The 19,850-nt window shown below is 37.8% G+C and overlaps 1 protein-coding gene across 1 annotated transcript; it reads left to right on the top strand.

The window, feature by feature from the left end:
• Positions 1 to 3,069: 3,069 nt before the first annotated feature.
• On the top strand, positions 3,070 to 15,601 carry SYAP1 (synapse associated protein 1). Its single transcript, XM_010145855.1, has 9 exons — positions 3,070 to 3,163; positions 4,586 to 4,704; positions 5,689 to 5,755; positions 7,430 to 7,503; positions 7,850 to 7,989; positions 9,014 to 9,159; positions 12,617 to 12,675; positions 13,632 to 13,779; positions 15,295 to 15,601. Exons 1-9 carry the CDS (start codon positions 3,070 to 3,072, stop codon positions 15,420 to 15,422), a joined length of 975 nt encoding a protein of 324 aa, XP_010144157.1. The 3' UTR covers positions 15,423 to 15,601.
• Positions 15,602 to 19,850: the final 4,249 nt, after the last annotated feature.

The raw sequence follows: 19,850 nt of genomic DNA, 5'->3' as shown, positions 1-19,850 counted from the left end.
CCCTCCCCCCCCCACACACACACATCGCTGCTGAGAGCCTTCGTGCGAGCAGAAGGTCCGAGTAAGAGAATAGCCTGGCTTGATGGAGGCTGTGCCGTGCCCAGGCACCTTCCCGCGAGGAGTGCTGCTGTGGGTCTGTTTTGAAGAGGAAAGAATGTGGCCTTAGCAGCGAAACTCCCCTCGTTTGGTGAGGTAGCAGCTGGAGGAGGGAAGGTAGAGCAGGTTAATGCCTGTTTAGAGAAGTTATGAGTACTTACCATTGGCCCTTAAACCAGAGCTTTAAACTAGAGCTAGGCAAGTATAGATAGGGTTTAAGATCAGTTAAGCGTGTTTATTCTCAGTTCGACAAATGTAACAGAAAAATTGCTTTTCATCTAGATAGCAACAACTTCAACTCGGTTTGCACGGTGATGCAAAATAGGGAACACGAGTTTATGAGGTGGCCTGTAGACTCTCTAAAAAAAACCCCAAAAAACCTGAAGCGTATCTTTTCAGATGTAAATGATAATTCAGGTTAGGTTAACTAGTATAGAAAACTACCTGAATTAAAAGTTTTAAAAGTAATTGTTTCCTACCCTTTTCTATTTTATTTTTTCACACGTATTTGTTTGGCATCTCTTTTAAATCGTGTCTGTTAACTGCAGTCTATGGCATGCATAACTACTGTGTGTTTCACACGATGGAGTTTTTCATCTGGCTCGTGTAGTCTTTTCCACAGTTCTGAAACAATCCGATGCAACTGATAAAGCTGGAAGTTTAGAAATGACCCAATTCTCTAATTTCATCTTAGTTTTTCTGCATTTCAGAGATTTGCTTTAAATAGTTACTGGCAATGAGAAATATTTAATTGTGTTGCTCACAATTCTGTGCGCTGTTAAAAGAATGTTGCCTTACTGGAAATCAAAAAAAAAAAGTTAAAAAAAAAACCTTGGATGTTTAAAATATGAAACAAGCAAATGGCTGCAAATGTTCCTTTCAGTTATCATCTTTTTCAGAGTCGTTACTAAATGAACAGCATTTATTTATCTGTTCTGTCGTCACTGCGGGAGCAGTGATGTGTACATATAGAATTACATACTTCATGAATTTGTGTGGGCTTTCTGTGATTTTTCCTAGGGAAATAATGGGGTTCAGTGGTTTTGTTGAACTCGTGTACTGAGGCAAGGCTGTAATTTGCTGTAGGTAAGAATTCTGCTTTACTGTGGTAGATTCTTAATTTAGTCCAAGGTACAGTTCCATACACATTGCTAAGATGTTTTTTTTTACTGGTGCTGGATCAATATAATCTGAAAGATTAGTCTGAGGTGGTTCTTTACTGTGCTTTTCCTTGGGCTATCTGAGCTGCAGCAGTTTATCGGTTTAGTCAACTACTTGTCCGATTGTTGTAAATAGTTCCTAATCTGGTAGTCACTCTGTTCAAGAAGGAAAAAAGACTGAGTTTCAGGGGATGAGTAAGTATTGATTGCTACATTGCTACAGATGTAAAGGTCCATCCCAGAATTTGCTGTGGAAGTGAGAATTTGGTTCAGAATTTGGATCCATGGACTCATTGCCTCTGACGCCAGAGGAGATTGTGATGGAAAGGCTTTTGTAGGGATTTGGACTTCACTGTTTCAACGCTTGGTAACTCTAGAAACATCTGCATGACTAACAAGCAGCGTAGCTGTGTGGAAGGATCCCCCTAGCACATAAAGAATCTGACTGGTAAATCTGAAGCTCTACATGCCTTATTTTTTGCTTATTATCATATCGTTACAAAGGTTAGCAGAGTTTGTAAATGTGAACTAATGACAGAAAGATTGCTAGATATGTGTTTTTTAATACAGGCATAAATTTGTGAGAAGGAGGGAAAGTTTCTTGGTCATTTAAAGGTGGAAGTGTTGTTTTCCACACTAATTCTATTTTTCTAAGGCTAAGTACTGCCTCTTATTGAGGTTTTTGTAAGTACCTTAATTTAGAAGACTGTTTGCTCTTAATAGAAAATAAAAGCATTTTGCTCTTCAGACTGTTTTCAGGACTGGCCAAAACCACTTTGGCCAACATTACCAAAATGTCGCTGGACAACAAATGTATTAGCATCTCTTGCACCTAAGACAGTTGCATATGAGAAAATTTCCAGGGATACATAAAAAAAAAAACCAATAAAAGCTGGTAGGAAGGAAACAATCCAGTAGGCTGCTGCTTCCTCTACTATCAGAAGGGGAGTAGTCTATGTGTTTATATCTAAAGTGTATAGAAAATAGCCTACGTTCTACATTGTGAAGCTTACTAACAGATAATGAAAGATGCTAGCGAGTTCTTGAAGGAATTTTGGTTGCCCCCTATTCTGTGGCTTAGAAATGGAAGTAACATATAAAAATCTGGCTTCTTAAGGGCTGATGAGACATCTGCTTATTTCACTGTTGATTTGGTGATATCCTGAAGAGAGAATACTTTTATATAGCACTAAGAGCAGTCAGCTTTCCAAAAGGTGACACTAATGTTCCAAAGTAACGTGTTCTGCCAGTGGTTAACAAATGTGTCTTAAAACAACTCCATTTTTTTGCATGGTAAGGTTATTTCTTACATTTCTAACCCATTAGAGACTGGAATTTTTGTGAGATCTTCAGAAAGAAGATGGTTTTCTGTTAGAAACAGAAGTGCTGGTGTTTTTTCAAGTCCTCTGTATAAAGTCGAAGTTGATTTTCTGGAATAACTAAGATATTCTTTTGCTTTCTTACTAGTGCCTCAAATATATCTTTGATGGTTACTCTGCAGTTTAGTTCTAACATTACTACTTCTAACCCTAGAATTAGAATCGAACAGATTGTTTCATTTGAAAGGAACCTACAACTATTATCTAGTCCAACTGCCTGACCAATTCAGGGCTGGCCAAAAGTTAAAGCATCTCACTAAGGGCATTGTCCAAATGCCTTTTGAACACTGACAGGCTTGGGACATTGACCACCTCTCTAGAAAGCCTGTTCCAGGGTTTGATTGCACTCTTGGTTGAAGAAATGCTTCCTAATATACAATCTAAACCTCTCCTGGCACAGTTTTGAACCATTTCCACATGTTCTGTCACCGGATATGAGGGAGGAGAGCTCAGCACTTCTCTCCACTTGTCCTCCTGAGGAAGCTGTGGGGAGCAATAAGGTTGCCCCTCAGCCTCCTTTTCTCCAAAGTAGAAAACCCCAGAGTCCTCAGCTACTCCTCATAGGACATATCTTCCACCACTTTTCGCCAGCTTTGTTGCCCTCTGGACGCATTCAAAGACCTTCACATCCTCCTTAAACTGCGGTGTACTCCAGGTGAGGTGGCACCAGTGCCAAATGCAGCAGGAGAATCCCCTCACTTGACTGTCTGGTCGTGCTGTGTTTGATCACCCCAGGATGCAGTTTGTGCTCTGGGCTGCTAGGGCACGCTGCTGGCTCATAATGAGCCTGCTGTTGACCAGCACTCCTAGATCCCTTTCTGCAGGATTGCTCTCCAGCCACTCCTCCAAATTCATATTTATGCCCAGCATTACTCCATCACAGGTGCAGAATCCAGTATTTGTTCTTGTTAAATTTCATGTTGTTGATGATTGCCTATTGCTCCAATTTATCTATGGCCCTCTGCAATTATTGTATTATTATATTTACTGTAGCACTTACTGACATTTTATCGTTGTATATACTATAACTGATATTACAGTCATAATACAACTGTTCAAATGTAATTAAATGCTTGTGACATAATGTCACTATCTGAGAAATTACCAATTTTTAAGATACTTTGTCAATAAACTGATACTTAATGTTTCCGAAGATTTGTGATATACATCTTGCTTCTTGCAAGTTTGTTCTCCTTAATTAAAAACTAATACAATGCAACTGACCATGCTACGTAGTTCTTTACCTGCCGTCTTCTTCACTTCAGCACTGCTAATATAAAAAATGCCAGTTAGTCTTTGGAAATACTCAATACTGCTGTTCTGACACTGAACGTATTCAGAAAAATAAGCAAAAAGGGCCACAGTGCTTCCTGTGGAGCTAAAAAGAGGAAGACAATGCAAAACAGGAAAGGGCAAACATGAACAGCAAACTTCTATCTTAAGACTTCTGAAGGAATTTCTAATGCCTGAAATTTTTCATGCATTTGCTGCCTTATTTCATGAGACTTTAGTGCTGATTTCCTAAAAAAACACACAAACAAAAAAATGCATTTTAATACTGTTGCTAAAGTTACTTTATTGCTTAATGTCTCTGGAATACTTAAATGAAATTGGGAAAGATGCATTGCTTCAGAAAAATAATTGGAAAGTGATGTTTCAAGTACCAATAGGAATGTTTGATTTAGTAAACAAGGCTCATGTATAAAAGTTGGATTTACAGGAAGTTGTGATCAAACATACAGGCTCATCATCACTGAAGAATATGAGCTAGAAAAAGATAAATAGGATTTTAGGAGTTCTTTGCAGCTCAGAAGCTGGGTTAAATGATTTTGAAAGAAGCTTTCAAGTAGGTTTCCAATTATCTATAGAGAGAAGAGAAAATAAATCTAGAAGGAGAACTGGATGTAAATGTATCTTTTTTTCAGGTCTTTCTCTTCTCATCTCTCTAAGGTTACCTGCTCAATTTTGCCTCTGCTGCTACAAAAAAGATATCTGAATCTGTTGCCGAAACAGCACAGACGATAAAGAAGTCTGTAGAAGAAGGAAAAATTGACAGTATTATTGATAAGGTATTTTATTTCTAACTGCTTGACCTGAAAGATCTGTTTGCTTACTGTTGTAACATGGGACCAATCTGGCACATGATAACGTTTCTTTAATCTGGCTTTAGGAATGACATATTTCAGGAGAAGATATCTGCTGTCATGAAAAATAACGTGACTGAAATGTTTATTCAGGGTAGATGTGCCAAAAAAACGGTCACTCTGCTTGACTCGGTTGCGTTCCGTACTCAGTAACTTCCGTGCTCAGCACTTGCATTCCATTCCTTCAGGATGTCAATACACTGGAGAAAGACCAGAAGAAAATATGAAAAATGCTGACATAGGAGGAAAAAAGGCTGGAAGAATTAGTAGAGACAGGCAATTGGGGGGGATGTTTGGTAGATGTGTGGGTTGGGATTTCTTCCCCCAGTTCATTTAGGTGGAAAGAGGAATGCTATAGCTTGCATCTTAAATGCATCTCTGAAACAAGATTACGAATTAGGTCAGTTTTGTGGCTTTTGTATACCAAGACCCTAGAGCTGTACAAGTACGGTTTCATAACGCTCAGTGAGCTAATGAAGCAGCTTACTATTATCCTGGTATTTCCCTCACCCTGCCGCTTCCTCTTGCCTGCCCTGTTCCTGCCTACTAGCTCCAGTTGCTTAACTTCTGCCAGCATTTGTCCAATGCTTTAAGTCAAAAGCCTGGCAGAAAGAAGAAAAAAAAAATGTAGCAGTAAGTGCTATGTAGTTTTCTGTGCTTGTTAGCACGGGTAGCACAGAGGGGAAGGGAAAGGGAATTGGCCAGTTTTAAACTTTTAAAGGCAAAATCAGATGTTTTAGTAAAGAGAAAAGTACAATTTACATGAAACTCCTGTAATTAACTTACAGAAGGGCCATGAGGGATGCAAGAATGTGATCCTGCAGAATATTTGAAAGCACTTTCTGAGTGAACGTGAAACAAGAGGAGTGATTTTTTTTGTATTTGTTGTTTCCTAATTTTTTGTTTTAGACAATTATTGGAGATTTTCAGAAGGAACAGAAAAAATTTGTCCAAGAGCAGCAAACAAAAAAATCAGGTAATGTATGCTTTTTCATATATAATGCACAACATTGCATAAGCTAAAACTTGCTGAAAGATGGATAATTGAGGTCCATCTAAACCTAACCTATGAAAACTCTCTTTAATGAAATGGATTATGGCAGAACTGAACATATATTGTGGAATAGGAATGTGACATTTTTAACTGAAGTTGTAGTTTCATTATCTAGTCAGTTTAGATTTGCTTTTTTAATCAAATTCAGAATTATGAAATTAACTCAAAGATCACGGTGCTAGCAAAGCTGATCTCTTATTCTTGTTTTGATTCTTAAGCCTCTGTATTTATTGACAACAGGCACGCTGATTACTTTTGGGCTTTAGCAATCTTACCACATTCTCATAATGAAATTAAAAACACAGGTTAGGGTTTGCACTATAGTATTTAATTACTTTTGTCACAGGACTTGCTCTACTTACATTAAAAGCATAATTGCTTTGCTGCTTGCCCGTAAATCATTTGCTGTATAATTATCTGTGATCTAAATCCTTTGAGTTATCCACTCACATACTGTTGACATTGCTGGATCTATTTGAGACTTCAGATAAAGAGAATTGGTTTTTAACATTTCATCATTAACGTTTCATCATTGGCTTTTAATGTGTAACTGAATGGAGTAATTTCTGACAATTTGAATAATTAATGGCTCTATTCTTAATCTTGAAAATGACCTGGTTTTGAATGGATCATGATAAAATTTTTCATACTGTCTGTAGTTACTGTGTTAGTCTGGTTTCTTCTTGCAAGACTGTTTATGTGATCACCTTGTCTCTATTTCTGTCTTTTTGTCTCTGTTAGTAAACTTCTGCATCTATTAATACATTTCTATGAGTTTCATGAAAATAGAAAGCTAGATTAGTGAAAGGAGTAGTAATAAATGGCCTAACTGGAAGGAACATTAGCATCAGATGTGAATCCATGTGGGTGAAAGTTCTTGCATAGGCAAATAAGTATTAGGTGCACAAAAATTATTTATTAATTGCTACAGATGCATCGTAATGTCTCTGTAGGCTTGCATTAACAGTGAAGAGATTGACAGATTTCTATACATCTTCAAAAGTTTAATTTCCTCTATGTACAGCCTGCAGAACTACTTTGGAAGCATCTGTGTGATATATAAATCATCTGAACTCGAATATGCTTATTCAGTGTATAATATTTTGTCGCAATTTATAACAAATTTATAACTTATTTTTCTCCATCATTAAAGAATTGATGTCTTCATGGTGTTAGAAAATTAATGCAATAGTAAATGATTTCAAAAACTTAGGCAAAGTTTACACATTTGAAGTGACTCTAAAAACTTCTACATGCAGGCAGCTTAACCAGTTATACAGCACTACTTCAGGGACTAAACTCAGAAGCACCAAGTTCTGACTGGTGCATGCTGCAAAGAAATCCCCACGGTTTTAGTTTTACAATAACAGAAATCAGCAACTATTTAATTATAACTGTATTTTAAACCTCTGATAAGCAAAGATCCATTCCAAGAGTTTCTCTCTTATGCCATGAGCTTAGTATAGGAAAAAGGAATGATGAATTGGCTTGCTGATGTAAGTCATCTTGTGTTTTTGAAATTATATGTTACTTTATGTAAGGTTTGGGTTTTTTTAAGTAATACACATGCTATTATTCTCCTCCTTTGAATAATAGAGGCAGCAGTGCCTCCCTGGGTAGACAGCAATGAAGAAGAGACAATTCAGCAACAAATATTGGCCTTATCAGCAGTAAGTATTTTGTTTCCTCTAAGAGTTTAAATTTTTCTGTTGGAGAGGTTAAAACTTCCTTTTTTTTTATAAAGGAAGTTTGGCTGGCATTATTAAATTATGTATTTTCAATATACTTCTTTTAACAGGTCTGTCACTGCACTGATTTTGTGCAAGAGTAAATAGATCTTTCAGTATCAGCTTGAGCCAAAGTAGATCCTCGATATTTTTTTTTTTTATAAAGGCTTTACAGCTTTGTGGTATGATGGAATTATGTGGGAAATGGGATTGCTTTTCTGGTCTTGTGTGTGAAATATGCTAACTTTTTTCTGATACCAGTTAATGACCAAAAATATGTTCTTCAAAGGATAAACGAAATTTTCTGCGGGATCCTCCAGCAGGTGTGCAGTTTAATTTTGACTTTGATCAAATGTACCCTGTTGCAATGGTGATGTTACAAGAAGATGAACTTCTCAATAGGATGAGGTTTGATCTCGTTCCCAAACAGTAAGTAATTTCTGCTGATAGCTGTGTATTATCCTACTATTGAAGTGTCTGTAAATATTCATAAATTCCTCCTTTTTCTTTTCATTTCCTTCAATTCTTTCTTTATATACTTCCTCTGTATGTGTTTTGTGTCCACTAATTTCCAATGCATGGAATATTGCATGTGCATTGCAGTTTAGCAGTTGGAGGAAAGATCAGAAGTAGACTTGTTAGATATTCAGACCTAATAAGGACCTGTTGACTTAAGTATGGGATAGGCCTTAAATTTTTCTATGTCCAGCATGCTAAATTAATTGAAAATATTTTTCCCAAACAGAGGTTGGGAAAAATCAATCAACAAAAATGTTCCGATGCTCCACACCTTCCTCCCCACAGGAGGTTTCTGCCATCTATTCTCTCTGGGTTAAAGCTGGGTCTTTTTTTGCTTGCTGGAGGATTATCAGAGGGAAATGTTACCTAAGAAATGGGGTTGTCTCCCACTTACCAGAGCTGTTCATTTCCAAGGTGGCAGTTTCTACTACTGAAGGTCTTGTAGACATGCTGAAGGATATGCAGATAGTAAATAGTTCTGCTGCGTTCCATCTAGGAATGGCTTCTGCCTATACATCAAAGATGTTCCATGAGGTCTAGGGAACATGTAGATATGAACGTAGTTTGACAGTGATAGAGAGGAAGTGGACAGAACAGGGTTATTTGGCTTGTTGGGTTTCTTTACATGGTTTGGTAAAAGAGATGGAACAGCATAATATTTTTTTTTTCATCAAATTATGTATTGCTACATGCTGTTAAGCTTTTTCTAAAGACATAACATTGTTGTTATTATTGTCTGTTCAAGTCCATTGTAACTGTCTTGTAAGAGATCAAAACTTCTACAATGATGGATTTTTTTAAACTGTGTTAATATCACTTTAATGGCAGCTATGTCTCTTTCTTCTTTTTGCATATTTAATTTTCTTTCATTGCTAGATGGTAAAGATAACCATATTTCCAAATGTAGTAATCAAAATCTGTTTGTTCTCTGTAGCGTAAAGGAGGAGGTGTTCTGGAGAAATTATTTCTACAGGGTGTCCCTAATTAAACAGTCTGCACAACTCACTGCACTTGCAGCTCAACAGCAAGCAGTAGGAAGAGAAGAGAACAAAGGCAGAGAAGAGGACAGTCAACTGAAAGGTACGGAAAGGATTTGCTTTAGCACAGCTTGTTAAATTAGTGGCATGCACACTGACTGTGTTCTTCAGGTGACATTGAAGTTTTATCCTGGGTTTCACATTAAGTCAGGGCTTGCCACGGCATACCTCGTGTGTTTGTACAGACGGGTGAAGAGGAGGATACTAGTGCTTTTAAGCCATTTTCCAATTTCAGCCAGCTTTGTCAGAAGAGCAGAAGTCTCCAGAGATGAAATTTTGTACTTGGCTTATAACAGCTCAAGACCACTAGTGGTCTCTGGTGTGCTTTTCTGACTTGTCACAATAAAGTACAAGGTACCTTTTGTTCACCTGAAAAAACAGCAGGTACTAGCTAACCCAGCCAGCTGGCATATGGTTTGCTCTTGGCTTTTGCTTAGGCCTTAGGCCAAACAGAAGTTAGTGAGTGACACGGGAATAGAATTACTGTGGTGGCAGAGGCAGAGACGCAGGCAGGACGTGGAAAGGCCCACAGTGTATTATACAAATGGAGGAAGATGGGGACCAGGAGGCTACCTGAGATTCAAGCTTTAGATGAAAAAGCCGCTTCAATGCAGTCATCTTCAGTTACATTCATCAGTTTATACAGATGATTCTTACTGACGCTCTTATGAACCACTGGACATCTTTATCTGCATGTAAACAAAATCTGCAAGCAGGAATATATTGAGCTTGAAGAGTATAAAGCCATTACTGGCAAAGACACAAATGATAACTAGTAGTTCATTAAATCTTAGCGTAAGCTAGATATGCTCACCACCCCCGGTAAGACAGCTGAAGAACCTTGGCAGCCTGGGTGGGCATTAGGCAGAAGGAGGAAGCCTTCCCTGCACCTTGGAACAGATTCTCGTATCCCCAACATCAGTAGATTGTCACCACCCATGAAAGCCATTAATGCTCGTGTCCTGTTGGCACTGCTGGCTTGACTGTCAACCAATGGATCGCTGCCAGGTTGACTGTTTTATCTGCCCTTTTGAATAGAATATCTTTACATACTGGTATTTTTCCTCTTGTGTCCTTGCACTGCTAATGATCTCATCTTTCTAATCCTACCTCAGTTTCTAATTTCACCTTTCTTTCTACAGAGTTTCGCACAGCTCTTTTGCACAACTTGGTAATTTTCTGCACAGTCTGAGCTAAGGTTACTCAGCTGGGCCTTGCATCACTGGATAGAGGCAGCTAAACCTTGGGGTGAAGGGGAGGTTACAAAGGGAATTACAGAGCTGGGCTTGCATGTTGCATAGAAGATACCTTTTTATTTGATTTCTGTTTCTGCATATCTTTGCTTCAGTAAACCAATTCCAGAAAAAAAGAAAGCTGCTCCTGTTAGGCTGATCAGTTCATCAAATATAAGTTACTCCATCATTAATTACAATTAATTACAATGAGGTTTCCTTTACACAAGCTAAATATGTAGTTAAATGAGCAGTCTTAAACTGTAAGTTCCTAGGGCAGTATAGGCTCCCTTCTTTTGCAGTGCAGTACTCACATTTGGGAACCTATGGCTGTTCTAATTGAAGTGTCTCTACAGGAGAGGTGGCAGCTAACCCTATTGAACAACAAAACTCTTATCTTCAAGTCATCCAAACCCTTGGAAATTGCCAGTCAAAGAGAAAGTTGCTGGATAATACCCAGAGAGTTATTCTAGTAAAATTGTCATTGTGACTGAAAACAAAACGTATCTTCATTTAACAACAAAAAAAAAAAGGCACTGTCTTATATGGCCAGTCACAGACCTCTTACAATTCAGAAGACCAGTATTAGAACATGCAGATAGATTTACTGTCCCAACGATTGTATATTATGTAACAGCAAAGGTATGTTTACCAGACTGTGGTAAATACATGTTTTGTCTGATGTGAAAATTGCAGAGGTTTGGGAAGATCTGTATCATCTGAAGGTCAGATTCCCTAATTGGAGCTAAAACTGGAAGTAATTGCCTGTTGGTAACTCTTCACGTTCAGGGTTTCTTCTTAGAGCTGACTGATGTCTGTAAAATAGAAATAATTGCCTTCCACTTTTATCTCTGTCTGTCTCTTCCTTACCTGCTGTTGTCACCAAGTTTAAATTAGCATTGTTGTTGTGAAAGGAAAAAAGAAGGGGAAAATGGAAGACATGCCACATTCTGGTCTAGAGGCTATATAAGATCTGTTACAAAAATGCCAAGTTCTAGTTCTTCACCGGGTTTTGGTAACTATTTACTTGGGAATTAAGGTACCTCGGGGGCAGAGAGCACAGCAGCAGCAGTGGAGGAGATGTTGCCAGGCCCGTAGATCTAGAACAGTGCTAATGGTAGGTTAGTCGCATCAGACACCAGTGCGTGGCCCAGTGCAGAGCTGCTGTACCACTTCTGTGTGAGAGCAGCAGGTGGAGCTTGAGGCACCTCTCTGGCGCTGTGCTTTGGGCTCTCGGTGCTGAACAGCGAAGAGTTGGTGCTGGAGCATCTGTGGCTGTGGTACTGGATGCAGTAACAGATCCTCTGAAGACTGGGAAGGGGGAGGAAGAGAAAGGATGGGAGAGAGCAGAGGGCATTGAGCAGATGAGCTGTATAAGCAGTGACAGCTACCAATTAGGGAATTATTTGAATTAGGACTGATCTTAATTTTTAAAACTAAACCTGAAAAAATTCCCTTTTCAGAAATTGCTGAGTAAACAGGACACAATGCAGTAAGCAGAGCTGCAAGCTGAGAGCAGCTTTGCGTGTTTGAACAAATAGACCTGCTAAGCAAGCACTCCATCACTGCCACAACCTGCTCTGTATGTTAATTGTTGTTGCAGCCACCTGGCTCTTTATTTTAATCCTCTACCCTGCTAGTTGCACGAGGAAGAAAGCTGGAATGTTCCTTTATCTGCCGACAAAAAGATCTGTCCTTCCTTTTAAACAGTCGTCGTCTTCCTTGCACCATGCCACTAAATACAGAATGTACAGTGAGTTTTCTTAGGAAACCGGGAACAGCTTCTAGGGTTTATGTTTTTCGGTGACTTCCTTTGCCTCTGTAAGGAAGGTAAGGCTGCGGAGCCCTCTTCTCGTGTGTGTTTAGGAGTGCGTGTACAGGTGTAGTCTGGCATACCCAAGAGCTAACTGGTGCCCATGTCAACCAGGGGAGTTCGGGAAAATCTGTCATAGGCAGTAACTGGATTTCATGACCAAGTCTACACCTGTAAGAAGACGTTCTTTCAGATTCCCAAGTGTTCCTATTTTATGTAGGTTTTTGATCATTGTACAGGGGGGTTACTGTGATTTAACTTTGGAGTCATAATGAAGTAATGGTTTGCTGAGTTTGCCTTAGCTAAGAACAGAAAATGGCTTCTCTTACATTTTGTTGTTACAAATGCTTCCTTAAACTTAAAATACAGTATTTCCTTGTACATTTCATAGCTATGCAGGTTAAATGAGATCTTTATATATTTAAATGTAATTACCTTTTTTTCCCTCTTGATAGAAAACGTACGGCCAAAAACACCGCCTGTTACAATAAAGCCTCAAGTAAAATCTCAAGAGGTAAAAATGCTGTTATATTTTATCTGGTATTTAGTATGTGGAACTTAATACGTAATTATGCATCCCTTTGAGTAAGTTGTGCTGTGAAGCCATAATAATATAATATCTGACCTACTGCTGTTCTGCTGTGATATTAGTTTTTAGTGCTACACTTTAATTTTCTGTAGAAGAAACAGTAATTAATCTGAAGAATGCTTTCATTAATATCCTGAATGTTATAATAAAACGTGTATTATAACAAAACACTCGAGTGATATTTCTAAAACATTTGGAGTAGAAGGTTTGCATTGTATTTAGACACAAGGAATACCTTGATAAAAATACATTCAGTGCCATGTTCCGTCCAACTCTTCAGCAGCTGTCGGGTTTAAGTATAGGAAATCTAAATGATGCATTGCAATAGCAATGTTATTTCATTGCAACAGAAAGAAGAGTGTCAGTTTATGCTGCAAAAACCTTTAACTTAGACATGTTCATTTCTGGATTGAAAAATCAGTGCCAGAGAACACTTTCTGCAGAAGCAGAGCTGTGTATTCACTTGCCAATAATGTGCAGTGCACTGAAGTAATCCAGAAAGGTTTCCAAAGAACAGTCCTCTTTTAATATTATCTGTGTGCAGAAAGCTATTACTGACTTGTGGTCACATTTTAGTATTAGTCTTAGGTACTGTCCTAAACTATTTATGAATTTATTATTGTTTCTGAAGATTACAAGAACAGAACTAAAGCTGTTAAGAGAACAAAAAGAGTGGCCTTTTCAGGAGATCATTTTCAGTGCAACTATCTAATATTTTTGTCTGTACAAAAAAAAATACTGTTGTAAAGAATAGTCCAAAAAGAAAAACAGTTGTCAGAATAATGCACTTGGTTTGGTTTTTTGCAGACTATTTAAAAGGCAGTCAGGCACATGAGTGGAAGTATGTATTGGTGACTTCTTTTTCCCCTGTCTTACTGCAGGATGACGAAGAGATTTCCACGAGTCCAGGTGTGTCAGAATTTGTGAGTGATGCTTTTGATGCCTGTAATCTGAATCAGGAAGACTTAAGAAAAGAAATGGAACAACTGGTGCTAGACAAAAAGAAAGAAGAGACTTCAGTAGCAGAAGGTAGAGCTATTATTACCTTGTGTGTCTTAAATACAGCAATTCTAAAATAGGTTGGTTTAAAAAAAATGTAATTTTATTTAGGAAAGTATATTTGTGACCATTTTGTATGAAACAACCCGCAATCAAATATTGCAGAAATTAACAGCAATTCTCACCACAGTCAAACCCCATCTTATAGGGGATGTTAGCTGTGAGGAGTTCAAATCCAAAGAACCCAATGAGTTTGAGTGGGCTCTTTTATGGAAGTGACAGTGGAGTAATTTTTTTCTGTCTGCCTCCTCCCTTCCCTGCCTCCTCTTGCACAGGTCCTTATGTGTATTACTTATCCTTTCTTTAACTGACGTCCTTTAGATAAAGTACAGTATTTGGAAATCAGGCTCTGCTTTCTTCTTGTGACACCAGCTAAAACAGCAGTATTTGCGCCAGATGTGAGCTTGCAGATGCCTCTGCTGTAGAGGTTTACATTCGTTTGGAACAGTTAAAATTTAACAAATAGCTTTGAGAATTATGAGAAGAAATAGAGTGGGACTTGTACTTGAAATAATTCAGAAGAACTAACATCAGTGTAAAAAGCACATGTGATCATGTGACTTTGGCTGTACACAATGAACAATTTACTCTGAAGACATTTTTATGTGTAGACACTTACCATAATTACAATTTTCAGAATTTGTCTTACGTTGTGCTTTGGATGTTGCCAAATCCTTGTCTTCTGAAACGGTGATTTTCTCCAATACATAGCCAAGCTGGAGGAATTCTGGTGATACCAGTTTCTTGCACCTGGCTCTCTGATGGAAGAGTTTCAATAAGTCATTAACGCGTAATTTGCTCAGAGAAGCCTCACCTGGCCTTAGTGACCTTGGACTATGGAATTAGGTACCTTCGTATCAGGCTGAAGTACTAAATGACATGTAACACATCAAACACCCATCTCCTCCCCCACGCTTTGCAAAGGATAGGTAGAGGTAATTACAACAGAGATGAACAACACAGGAATGCTTTCTGACTCATTTTTTGCCCCGAAGTATGGAATGTGATTATCTTTAACCCTGATTAAATGAGTTTGCTTAGCTACAAATGTCAGTGAGGAGAATACCTGCTTCTTTATACACAGTATTTGATCTTTAATTTTTTTTTTAATAACAGTGTATCCAACAAACCCAGGAACTTCACTCTTTTTTCTGAAGGTTTAAAAGGAGATTCTGAAAGGAGATTTAGTTGATAGGAAACCGAAAGGCTGTAGGAAATGAGGTTGCAAAGGGACACTTTTTATAAAAAAGCTGCATATTTGGTTTTTATATTTTTATTATATTAAGTGCGTAGGAAAATAGGCTTATTTATTTATTAATTCTCATCTGTAGTCAATAACGAGATGAAATTTCTTTAGTTTTTAAGAATTGTCCATAAGCTTTAGGTGACATAAGAGAGATTCAATGCAAATTAATGTGGTTTTATATAAATAAGCAGCATTCTGTATTATGAATTTAATTCTTAAATATCATTTACCTGTTTTAGAAGAAACTGCTGACTGGGAAAAGGAATTACAACAAGAGCTTCAAGAGTATGAGGTGGTGACAGATTCAGAAAAGCGCGATGAAAACTGGGATAAAGAAATAGAAGAAATGCTGCAAGAAGAAAACTAAGCGTTTTCACAAAATCGGTATAACCCTAAGCTTTTTCTAAGAACTTTCATGGGTTTCTGCTTTCATAATTCGTTTACGAAAGACCTTCAAAAGACATAAAGATTCTAAAAATCGTTGTACTTCCATATGGAGATACAACCGGTATTTCTGTTCTTTATATGAGCGATTCCTGAACTTCTACATTCTTCAGAAGCAAATTAAAAAAGAGGAGCCAGACGCTGCAGGTTATAAGTCATAATTAAACGTGATAGCGTTATTACATGAAACAACAGTTTAGTTAGAGGCATTTTTAGGTGGTCAAGAAGCTCTGCAAAGAGATTGCTAAATCTAAGAATCTCATTTTTTCAGTCTCCAGCCTTCTGTTTGAGGTGTAAAAATGGATGTTGTAAGTAGCTTAATCCTTGAAAATAACTCATCATATTTGCACTCTGATCCCTGTATAATCTGTAAATGTGTACTATTTTTAAGGTACTTGTAGCTAGTAGTTTGCATTTGTATTTAACTTCCTTAATGTATGTAGCCAAAGAATTTATAGAAAACACTATTGAGTAACTTTCAATAATATGTTAAAAAATTGAATCAGATTCCAAAAGGAGTACTGATTAATTATTGATTGGGTATGATTAACTGTCAAACAAGAACAGAGTTATTAACTGCTTAAATCAAACTGTTGGTTTTGTTTTATCTTCATACTAAGATACTGCCTTTCCCCACAGAGAGAAATGGTTTAATACATTCTTTCTTCAGAATACTTTTATGTTTGCATTTAATTTTGCAATCTGAGTGAGAGCAAATTAAATGTTCCTCTTTATTTCAGGTGCTGAAACACTTCTGTAAAAACTTCAGCTGGTTTGGTCATCTTTATTAAATCCTTGTAGATATGTATAAAATCGGCTGTCTTTTGGAGGGAGGGCAGAGTGAGGGCAAACATACTTCAGCCTTAGAGAGATTTCAAAAATGTACTTTGTCACAGTGTTCAAGACATGGAATTTAAATAAAAACGTTTTCTTTAATTTTTTTATTTATTGATTCTTAGGAATCTGGACGTTTCATGGAGTCTTACCATTAAGTCAGTATCTTTATGAAAATTTGATGTTCTGTTTGTCATTTATTTCATAAACTTCTGTGTCAAAACATTAATGAAATTCCAAATACGAGGGAAAGTGAGTAAAATGAAGTAGGTAGGAGCCATTCAGCACAATTGAATTATAGTCATGTTACATACAGTAAGCTCTATCTTAATGACAGAATTCTGCAGAAAACTTTTGTAAAGAGACTGAAAAGATTATAGCTGTAATTAGTCAGTCAACATTCATCCCATGGGAACTGAGAAGAGGTAAGTAGTTTTAACTGCTGTTACTGTAAGAAAGGACTATTTAAAATTGTCTCCATTAGCAGCTTGGATGGAAAGCCCTCCTGTATTTCTCATTATGGAAAATGAATTGTTTTAAACCTGCATACCTTCTCAAATTAGTTTCTTTATTACCATACACTTTCTCAACTACAAATCATCTTAAGCGCAACTTGTATTTATTATAGTGTTTTTCACTTTAGCAGATGAAAGGTAAGTCACGGAAAATAAGAGGTACTTCAGGAGTTCTTTACATCTGGGATTAATTAAAGGCCACAAAAATTGAATCTGTTATGCTCATAAAAATCAGACTATTCAAAGCTGAATGTTTCACTCTTGACAAATACAACTGCTTATGGATTTAAGCTGAAGAGATTAGGAACTGCCTACTCTACAGTTTGACACAACACCTTCTAAAAAAATGGGTAGTTCTATTCTGATAGTGGCACATCTTCCCTGGATGACTAAGAGCTCAGAAGCCCTGCTACAAATGTCTGCTTTCTTGAACAACGACCTGATTATTCCTGGCATTTTCAGATAGATTATGGGGTTTGTACATCGAACCTCAACTTTCTCTTCATGTAAGCATTGCCTATATAATGGTTGTAGATATTAAATTCCATCTTTCATAAAAGACTGCTGCTACATATAAAAATTTAGTTTTCCAAGTTTCATGAAAAGCAAGTATGTCTGAAAAACAACAAAAAAATCCCCCTCAAAAAAATTAAATTTGCATTTTAAAAGGAAATTATGTAGCAGGGCTGAATGTGACTTAAGTTCTAATATTTAAAGTCTTTTATGAAAAATCATATTAATATTTTTCAAATCTTCAAGTCTGGTTTTAGCCTGGAAAGCTGACGTAAGTTCTGTGTAGTCCTGCAGTTTTCAGGGCTGGCCCATGACTTTCAGTTGGGTTGGTACCAGAAATGCCTAGCAGTTTTTATTGAGCACGGTAAGAGAAAGTGTCGGACAAGGTGAACACAGATAGACTTCCTCAAGTTGGTGGTCAATTATGTAGGCCTTTGTAGCCCAAATTCGTCACAGTAATGTATTTCATAAGCAAGCGTGCTGGTGTTTTCTTAACAACATCGTTCCAAGCATGGGATGGTGCAGATGCTAAAATCCAGTAAACAACAGTACAAAATCAGGGACAAAACCTAAAGAAACCATGGATGTAAATAATACCAACCTGCAGAGACAGCGTAACAGAAAATGTAGTTATTTAAAGTATTTGAGAAAAGCAAACAAGTTTTCTTGTTGCAGATTTTGGAATTAACCTTTGAGAAACAGGGAAAAGATTGCCCCGGAATCATTTAGGTTAGCTAAGAACAGTGATCCGGTGATCCTTCTTCTGAGATACCAACATCTCCAGTTACTCAGTGCACTGCAACGTGCTCTTCAGCTATAGTTCACTCATCCAGCTGGTATTAGTTAATGTGTGTATGGAAATGTTTGATTCAGTAATTTGATTGGAAGAAGAAAGATCATAAAATCCTGGAATAAAAAAAAAGTAGTAAAATGTTCAACTACATTTTTATTTGGTCACTTACAGCTGTTGTCTAAACAAAGTTAACCAAAGCTTTCAATTTCCTGAATTGTTTCAGTAAACTTTGAATTTCTTAAGTTTTTCATTTCAGTTGGGTCATGAAAGTGTTGGGGTTTTTCTCGTTGCTGTTTGGTTACCTTGGTGTCTGTTTGGCGGGGTTATGCATGTAGTACCGAAGCAGACGATGTCAATTTTAACCTCAGGCGTTTGAAGAATAACCCTGCGCAGAGCAGCACATCCCCTGAGCGTGAGACGCATCCTCGGGCTGCTGACCGCTCACGTAGTACTGACTTGCACTTTGCACGAGCTGCTACGTGAAGGGAACGAAGTGTGTCTGGTTACTTGTGGCTCTTGCACTGCCACGCAAGAGCAGCCACGTTGGGCCCCCGGTCCCTCTGCTGTATCTAGAGTCTACTTGTACGATCACAGCGCGGAGAAGAACGCTGATAATGGTCTGGGGTTCGATTCAGCAGAAGTTTAGAGGATGTATTGTCTGGCCTGATCCTGCATGTCTCAGTAAGTGCTGACCGATACAACAACCGTGGTACAGTAGCCTAGCCTTAAATAAAGTTATCCTTTAATAGATTTTTGTTCCAAACTGCTCCTTTTCAATGTTTTTCCCTTTGTTTTAAACATAGTAGGTTTGGGTGGGTTTTTATTTTTTTAGACCAATGTTCCAATTTTTAAAATGTTGAGTAACAATTAACTTCTTGATATATTTTCTTTGTATTATACTGAAGTTAATTATTTCCCAAAGCAGTTCCTACAAAAAACATCAGAAGACATGTATGGCTTCATTTTCTTCCCAGTATAACCAGGTATTGGCTCTCTATATAGTCAACTAAAGACCGTGTATATATATAAATGCAAAACCACATTATTAGTGTCTCCAAATCACAGAAGTACGGAACAGTGGGAGTTGGAAGGGACCTCTGGGGATCATCTAGTCCAGCCTCCCTCTTAGAACAGGTTTGCCTAGAGCAGGTTGCGCAGGATGGTGTCCAGGCGGGTTCTGACTGTCTCTGGAGAATGAGACTCCACAACCTCTCCAGGCAGCCTGTTCCAATGCTGTCACCTCAAAGAGAAGTTTTTCCCCATGCTCAGATGGAACTTCCTGTATCAGAGTTTGCGCCTGTTGCCCCTTGTCCTGTTGTTGGGCACCACTGAAAAAAGAGTCTGGCTCCATCCTCCTGACACCCGCCCTTTAGATATTTATATACTCCAAAAAATCATAATGTAATTTTCCTTTTTAGTTGTTATTTTTAACTAGATATCATTGCAGGAGGAGGAGCAAACAAAATAATTACCATTAATTAATAATTACCGTTGTCTCTATCATTTTTAACGAGACGGCACTCTGTAGAAATTATCCTGAGGAACGAATGACTTGCTTTGTTTCTTAAAAGCCTGGTTTTCCTTATGGCACAGATTGGGAACATGTTCCTGTGCATCCTTACATGTTCAGGGATTCAGGAAGCTACGACAAACCTCTCCAAATACCCTTGGGAAGTATGCTTAATCCAAAACTAAC

The sequence above is a fragment of the Buceros rhinoceros genome, unplaced genomic scaffold, assembly GCF_000710305.1.
Source record: "Buceros rhinoceros silvestris isolate BGI_N320 unplaced genomic scaffold, ASM71030v1 scaffold21661, whole genome shotgun sequence".
Lineage (NCBI taxonomy): Eukaryota > Metazoa > Chordata > Aves > Bucerotiformes > Bucerotidae > Buceros > Buceros rhinoceros.
Note: the sequence above shows the minus strand (reverse complement) of the source record. Positions and strands in the feature narration are given on the sequence as shown.